Consider the following 8596-nt stretch of genomic DNA (forward strand, 5'->3'; position numbering starts at 1 on the left):
TGAAGCAGTTGAATGGAAAATGGAAGAAAGCAGTGCTTGCTATGAACAATATCATAAGTAAGACCAAGAGAGCCCCAGAGGTGCTATTTGAATAAGTTGAATACTTGACTTTAAGGAAGGGCAGGCTTAACCTGTGGACTCTCTGGAGGGAGGGACATGGAGCACTCGGCAGTGGTGGTGTCTGGGTTACTTGATGGCCAGAGCATGTCAGGCTCTTGCCTCTCTCCTGATGCATGGCATTTCAGCAGCACATTACTCTAAGCACAGGGCTTCAAGTGGAATGAAGCAAGAGAGGAAGCCTTCTAGGGAAACTGGACAAGGCCAAGGAAGAGGACGGAGCTCAGAGAAAAACTACTTGTTATGGACTTCAGTGTGGTGGGAATGTTGGCAGACAGGGTGAGGTTATAACTTGTCTGTGGTAGATTGGAGGACATTTTGATGAATACTGAGTGAAAGAGCAAATGGATAATTGGGAAGGAAAAAAGTGTTGGGGTGAGAGTTCCCTATACTGCCCACCAGGTGGCCAAATGGAATTATTGCACGGCAGGGGGAGTGACTGGCTAAAAGGCTGAGGGTTGCAAGGAGGAGGTGATTTGAGGTTGATCACACTATTTTAAGCTCTGTTCCAGAGCCTAACTCAAAGTAAGTAATCAATAATTAAATCTTGAATAAACAAGTAATTCATAAGTTGGGTCATTGCAACCCTATTACCTGCTTATATATGGAGTAGAAATAAGCAGGTGGAATTAAACCTTGGAAAATGTGGCCAGGATTATGTGTAGTTTTCAGAGTGAGCCCAAGTGGCAGTCTTGTCTGAGCAAATGGGCAAGTCACTGCTTCAAGAAGTTTGTGGGGTAGTGGATTCATTTATACCATTTTTATTTCGTTGCTTAAGGAACTCTGGGAATCTTCATCAGCTGTAATTGCTCCCTGTTGCCCCCATCCCGCATCCGCTTGTTCACCAAGTCCTGCCCGTTCAGCTTCTTAACTGCCATTTTTAAATCAACAGCTTTATAGAGATAATTAGCATATAATAAACTGCATATATTTAAAGTGTATATTTAATAAGGTTTCACATATGTATACACCCACAAGTCACCACAGTCAAGATAATAAACATATTTGCCAGCCCTAAAATTTCCTCCTCCCTCTTTGATTCCTCCCTCTACTTGTCCTTCATCCCAAGCAGCCACTGATCTGCTTTCTTTCACTGTAGATGTTTTTCAACTTTATGATGGTGCGGAAGTGATGGCAGATGCAGTAGCAGCCGTACTGGAGTGCCCAAACAACCATTCTGTTTTTCAGTCTCAGTAAATATTCCATAAAATTACATAAGCTATTCAACACTTAATGTAAAATATGGTTTGTGTTAGATGATTGTACACAACTGTAGGCTAATGTAAGTGTTCTGGGCATTTGGCTAAGTGATGTTAGGTTAGGTGTATTAAATGCATTTTCAACATAAAATATTTTCAACTTATGATGGGTTTATCGAGATGCATGTATTTTAAGTTGAGGAACGTCTTTTTTTTTTAGACTTTATACATAGATAGAATTGGATGGTATGGTCCCCTTTTACTCTAGTTTCTTTCACTCAGCGTAATTATTTTGAGATCAGTAGTGTGTATCAAGTTTACTCCTCCTCATTGCTGAGTAGTATGGCATTGTGTGTGATGAATATATATATATATATTTTCCAGTTTGGGGTTGTTACAGGTACAGCTGCTGTGAACAGTTGTGTACAAGTTGTGTGGACACATGCTTTAATTTCTTTGGGGTAAATACCTAGGAGTGGAATGGCTAGATCATAATGGTAGGTGTATGTTTAGGAAAATGCCAAACTGTTTTTTCAAAATCGTTGTCATTTGCATTCCCACCAGCAATGTATATGAGAGCTGGTTTTTCTTTTCTTTCTTCCTTTTTTTTTTTTTTTTTTTTTTGTGGTGGGTTGGGGCTACCCCAAAGGACAGACTGGTTTATTGGGCAGCAGCCAGGAAAATCAGCAGTTGGACTTGGCCACATGCTCCAGCTCATCCTTCTTCTTGATGGCATAGGAGTTGGAGGAGCCTTTGGTGGCACTGATGAGTTCCTCTGCCAGGCACTCAGCAATGGTCTTGATCTTCTGGAAGGCAGCCTTACGAGTGCCTGTGCACAGCAACCAGGTGGCCTGATTCACACGGTGCAGTGGGGACATGTCCACAGCCTGTCATCTCATAGTCCCTGCTCACCCGATGCATGTGGAGTCCTCCTGGGGCCCACCATTGATGATGGCGTTCACCAGGGCATGCAGAGGGTTCTCGCCTGTGAGCAGGTGCATGAAATTGAAGGCATGCTTGATGATGTGCACAGTCATGAGCTTCTTGCTGTTGTTGCCACGCATCATCATGGAGTTAGTGAGGGGCTTCACAGTGGGGCACTGAGTTTTGCAGAAGCGTGTGGCAGCGTAAGGCCCTGCACTGTGAGGCAGGTACTTGGCATACTTCTCCTTCACTGCAATGTAATCCTGCAGGGAAATGTCACTGATCTGCACGTCATCATTTGTGCTGCATCATTGATCTGCACATCATCCACTTCCCAGAGAGCTTGGTGTCAGGGGTCTCTGCCACCACTGGTGCTGCTGTCTCCCACTCGGTCATCCTGAGGGCACAGCCCGCATGTCTGTTGCTCAGTATGGACCTTGCGCCACCCTGGAGTGCCAGTTTTTTTTTTTTTTGTTTTTTTGAGAGGGAATCTTGCTCTGCTGCCCAGGCTGGAGTGCAGTGGTGCGATCTCTACTTACTGCAACCTCTGCATCCCAGGTTCCAGCAATTCCCCTGCTTCAGCCTCCCAAGTAGCTGGAATTACAGGTGCCCGCCACCATGCCTGGCTAATTTTTGTATTTTTAGTAGACATGGGGTTTCACCATGTTGGCCAGGCTGGTCTCGAACTCCTGACCTCAGGTGATCCACCCATCTCGGCCTCCCAAAGTGCTGGGATTACAGGCATGAGCCACCACGCCCATAGAGTGCCAGTTTTTTCACATCCATGCCAACACTTGGTGTGGTCAGCCTTTTTAATTTTACGGCACTTTAGTAAGTATCTCTTTGTGGTTTTAATTTGCATTTCTCTCACGACTAATGGTTTTAGGCATTTTTTCATGTGCTGCTTTGCCATCATACGTCTTCTGTGAAATGTCTGTTCAAATCTTATGACCATTGTTTAAAATTTTTTTTAAATTAAGTTTTGAGTTATTTGTATTCTAGATACAAGTCCTTTATCAGACTTGTAATTCACAGATCTTAGTGGTCTATCCTTTTATTCAAACAGCAGTTTTTAATTTTGGTGAAGTCTCATTTATCAATTTTTTTCTATTATAGATTTTGGTTTTGGTGTTGTGTCTAAGGAAACTTTGATTAATCCAAATTTACAAAAGCTTCTAATTTTATAGCTTTATATTTTACATTTAAATCTGTGTTCCATTTTGAGTTAATTTTTTAAATGGTACAAGTAGGGAATAAAGTTCCCTTTTTCTGCTTATGGATACTGGATTATTTTAGCACCATTTGTTGTAAATCTCTATTTCTGCACTCTCTGTTCTAGTCTTTTGATCTCTCTGTGTATTCAAACATGAATATCATACTGTCTTGATGGCCATAGCTTTATAATAAGTCTTAAAATCAGGTGGTGTTAGTCCCCCAACTTACATTCTCTGTCCGAGTTGTTTTGGCTGTTTTAGGTCCATTACGAACTTTCTAATCAATTTTCTAGGGTTTTGATTGAGGTTCTACTGAATCTCAATAGATTTTATTTGAGTAAAATAAATAATAGATCTCAATTTTTGTTTAACTTGGAGAGGGTTGACATCTAAATTTTGAATCTTCTTACCCATGAACAAGATATACCTGATAGGTTTTGTTTCTTTCAGCAACGTTTTGTAGTTTTGCATACCTTTTGTCTGATTTCTCTGTAAGTATTGAACATTTAATTCAAGGTCTGATTATTTGTTGCTAGTATATAGAAATAACATTGATTTTTGTATCTTGCAATCCTGCTAAACTCATTAGTTTTAATTTTTTTAATAGATTTTTTAATACTTTCTTGAAACACAATCATGTCACATGCAAATAAGACAGTCTCACTCTTTCCTTATGAGTCTGGATACCTATTCTTTTTCTTGCCTTATTGCACTGGCTAGAACCTCCAGTTCAGTGTTGAATAGAAGTGACAGTGGACTTTTTGGTTTGTTCCCAGTCTTAGGGGAAGAGCATTTAGATGTTCACCAGTTGGTGAAATGTCGGCTGTAGATTTTTCAAAGATGCTCTCTGTAAGTTTGAGGGAGGTCACTTCTATCCCTAGTTTGCTGAGATTTTTTTTTATTTTTTTATTTGATTGGGAATGGCTATGGATTTTGTTAAATGCTTTCATTTGTGTTTGTTGAAATGATCATATGATGTTTTCTTTTTTAGTTTGTTAATATGTTTTAGTTTGAATTACATTTTTTTTTTCAAATGTTAAGCCAATCTTGCATTCTTGGGATAAAGCCTGCTTGGTCATGGTATGTTGTATTTTTTAATATATGATAGTAGTCAATTTGCTAAAATTTTGTTTTGAATTTTAAAATGTGTATTCTTGGGGGACATTCGTCTGATTTCTTGTAATGTCTTTGGTTTGGGTATAGGGTAATGCTGGCTTCGTAGAACAAATGGAGATGTGTCTTCCTTTTTTCTCGATGAATTTGTATCAGAATTGGTATTTTTGCCTAAAATGTTTGGTGTGGTTCACCAGTGAAGTCGTTTGGGCCTGTAGTATTCTTTGTGGGAAGCTGTTAAACTTCACGTATTTCTTTAATAAGATATAGGGCTTAAGGGTTTAAACTACACATATTTCTTTAATAACATATAGGGCCATTCAGCTTATCTGTATCTTCTTGAGTCTGTGTTTTTCAAGGAATTTGATCATTTCGTCTTGAGTTGTTAAATTTAATGCTTTTTTTTTGAGACAGGGTCTTGCTCTGTCACCCAGGCTGGAATGGAGTGATAACAATCACGGCTCGCTGCAGCCTGAACCTCCTGGGTTCAAGTCATCCTCCCACTTCAGCCTCCCCAGTACCTGGGACTACAGGCACATACCACCATGCCTGGCTAATTTTTGTAGTTTTTGTGGAGATGAGGTTTCACCATGTTGCTCAGGCTTTTCTCAGACTCCTGGTGTCAACTGATCTGCCTGTCTAGGCCTCCCAAAGTGCTGCGATTACAGGTGTGAGTCCTGGCACCCGACCTTGCAAAAACTTTTAATAATATTTCCTATTATTTTAATATTTATGAAATCCGTAGTCGTTTCACCTTTCTCATTCCCAGTGCTGATAATTTACCTTACCTCTTTTTACTCATCAGTCTGGCTATAGAGGCATGTCAATTTTACTCATCTTCTCCATGAACTAGTGTTTGGTTTCATTGATGTTCTCTGATTTTCTTTTTTCTGCTTTAGGGATTTCTCCTCTCTCCATCTCTTCTGTCATCTTACTCATTTAATTTGCTCTTTTCCCAGTTTCTTAAAGTAGAAGCTGAGACTATTGATTTGAGGCCTTTTTTCTTTTCTTACCTAGGCGTTTAGTAGATATGAATTTCCTGACAAGTATTGTTTTCATGGCATCCCCCCAATTTTGATTGGTGGCATTTTTTCATTCAATTCAAAGTACTTTGTAATTTCCCTTTTGATTTCTCCTTCTACCTGTTTGTCCAGCTTATTTAGATATCTGTTTAGTTTCCAAGTATTTAGGCATTTTCCCAAGATTTTTGTGTATAACTTGAATCCCTTTATGTTATATGGCCCAGAGAACAGTTGACTTCGATAAATGCTCTGTGTACACTTAGGAGGAATGTCTATCCTGCGGTTGTTGGGTAAAGGGTTCTATAAATGTCAGTTAATTCCAGTTGGTTAATGTTGGTGTTCACTTTTTCTGTATCCTTGGTGATTTTCTGTATAAGTAGTTCTATCGATTACTGAAAGAGGAATGTTAAAAGGCTTCAGCTGTGATTCTGGATGTGTCCATTTCTCTGTTCAGTTCTGCTGTTCTTATATGTTGAAGCTCTGTTTTCTGGTGCATGTATATTTAAGATTGTTATATCTTCTTGGTGAACTTGTCATTACGTATTGTCTCTTTTTATCCCTGGTAATCTTCTTTGCTCTGAAGTCTGCTTTGTCTGATGTTAGTATAGCCATTTGAGCTTTCTTTTGATTAGTGTTTTTGGTTGGTATATATTTTTCTCTCCTTTTATTTAATTATATGTTTACTTGAATAATTATTCCACTAATCTTGACTTAAGAGTAAATGGTCACTTGGTAAATTTTCTTACAAGTTTTGAACCTCTTTGCCTTTGTCTGGAATTACACAAGATGCCATCCCTTTTCTCATAAGTTCCTTCCTTGCTGAATTTGTCCCTGTCAACTTGATCTTTCCAGCTTCCTTTGAGAGTTCCACATTTCATGCTAACACCACCATGGTCAAAGATTTACTCTGGACCTGCTCCATGTTCATTTGGGGTGCTAGGGATAACACCAGAGCCTTTCTTCCTATGGCAATTGTGCTTTAGTGGAGTGAGGCAGACAGTAAGCAAATGCACACTGTGCCAGTGGTGAGAACCTGCTCTGTGGAACAAAACAAAGCCTTGAGTGAGGGCAGTGGAGAGTGGGGGGCCTTGGTGGAGCTAGGAGGGTGCTGCTTTAGGAGAGTGGGCACAGAAGGCCCCTCTGAGAGGGTGACATTTGGACAGAGACATGCTTAGAAGCAAGGGATGAGCTACATGGAAGTTGGGCAGAGAACATTTCCAACAGAAGGACCAGTGAGTGCAAAGGCCTGGGAGGGGAATGTGCCTGGGAGTCCTGAGAACCACATGTATGGCTAGACAAGGCAAATGATGCCGAAAAGGTCATAGTTTTAACCAGCTAGAACATTGCAGGATTGTGAAATACTGCACTGAAAACTGATCTTTAGTCACATAATGGTCCAAACCAAATAGTACAAGGGAGGTTTAACCTTTAAGGTCTGCGAGGGCTGGGGAGTGGGTAGGGATGGGCTCTTTCCTTGCACTGTCATCCAGCAGGCTGCTGAGGACCTTGTCAATCTTGAAGACAGTGAGCCGTGCAGGATGCCCGTCGACATTAGTCTGGTTTGAGTGATGAGTGGTAAATTATTTTTCTTACCTAAGGTTCCAGTAATTTTCTTTTTGTTCCTTGTCCATGTTGAACATAGTTGTAGACCAGTCCCATGCCTTTCTTAATCTTTTCCCATGTTTGTGGGCTCATGGTTCTGTCAGGTGTGTTAGTTCACAGGGAAAATCCTTTGAAAAGTTAGAAGAATATCTAATAGATGTTTTCACACACATACAACATTAATTAATAGTTTGGAAAATTCAGTCTCGTCCATGGATTATAAGTTTCCCCTCTACTTTCTGGTACTTCACACCATCTGTAATGTCACAGTGTATTTTTGCTGCCGTAAAGCTGGTTTGGATTCATATTTTCACAAGAGTGTAATGGGAAAGACCATAGAAAAAGGGAGATTGGGCATAACACTGCAGTTCTGTTTAGCTGGTCAGCTGGTAGTTTCTATTGTGACAAAGGTATGTGTTTGTGTGTAGTTGATGTCTGTAGTGAAAAGTACAGTGGAAACATTGACCAAAATAGTAGAATTGTTACAATTCAAATGCAGACACTCACAAGTTTTTATTTTATTGCAGGTATTTCTTGGTGGATTTTTATGCACCCACCACAACTGTTGAAAGCTTGGTGGAGCACTTGTCTCGAGACACAGATGTGATTAGAGGGAATATCGTCAAACACCCTCTGACCCAGGAACTAAAAGAATGTGAAGGGATTGTCCCAGTCCCACTTGAAGAAAAACTATATTCCACAAAGAAGAGGAGGAAGTGAGAAGATTCGCCAGATTTTAGCCTTTATCCCTTCACATTTGAGCAGCATGGATAAGAAGGAAGAGTTCACAAGTTTGGTTTTTATATAAACATGTGTTGCAGGTGCTGTTTGATTTTTCTAAGGTATTTTTAGCCCTTGATCCCCTTTGCTTGTGAGAGGTGGGGTACTACTTATTGACAGCTTCTCTGTAACCTGCAGTACCAGTGGATCATTCTTGATTTTGTTTTCATTAGTGTCATTTCTTTGTCAGTGAGGACTTTTCCCCTTACAGCAGTAACACCATTTTTTGAAGAGCAAAACTTACAATACCTCCTGGGATCGTGAGCTAGTCATCCAGCCTGTATAACCATGTGGAAATGAAAATTGACGACCAATGTATTATATGGACAGCTTTTGCTTTGAGTAATAAACTTGACTGTAGGAATGCGGGAGGTGTTTTGTCCCTTTACTTACCCCAGCGCGGTGCACTTCCAGGGCTCCGCAGCTCCGGTCTAGCTGGCATTAGACCAGGGGAGGCATTACCCAGTACCCACTGGGGTCCAGAGTCTGGGTGGGGCAGGGGAAGAGGGCTGTGTCTCTCTGTTCCTTACTGGGTTCGCTACACAATCGGTGACTTTTCCCCGCACACCTCACTCGTCGTTGTGGGTGCTGCTCTTTGTGGTGGGATGTGTGTTCTGGTGCAGTT

At 40.7% G+C, this 8596-nt stretch overlaps 1 protein-coding gene and 1 pseudogene across 1 annotated transcript in view; one reads left to right on the plus strand and one right to left on the minus strand.

Moving 5' to 3' along the window:
* MRPS6 (mitochondrial ribosomal protein S6) overlaps positions 1-8337 on the plus strand; it is a 66313-nt gene extending 57976 nt beyond the window's left edge. Inside the window, exon 3 of the mRNA XM_030914291.1 lies at positions 7719-8337. Within this exon, the coding sequence (XP_030770151.1) occupies positions 7719-7911 (193 nt within the window). The 3' untranslated portion in view covers positions 7912-8337. The remainder of the gene's footprint in view (positions 1-7718) is intronic.
* Positions 2000-2636, minus strand: LOC104658776 (annotated as a pseudogene).
* Positions 8338-8596: the final 259 nt, after the last annotated feature.

Source organism: Rhinopithecus roxellana, chromosome 13 (genome assembly GCF_007565055.1).
Source record: "Rhinopithecus roxellana isolate Shanxi Qingling chromosome 13, ASM756505v1, whole genome shotgun sequence".
Taxonomy (NCBI): domain Eukaryota; kingdom Metazoa; phylum Chordata; class Mammalia; order Primates; family Cercopithecidae; genus Rhinopithecus; species Rhinopithecus roxellana.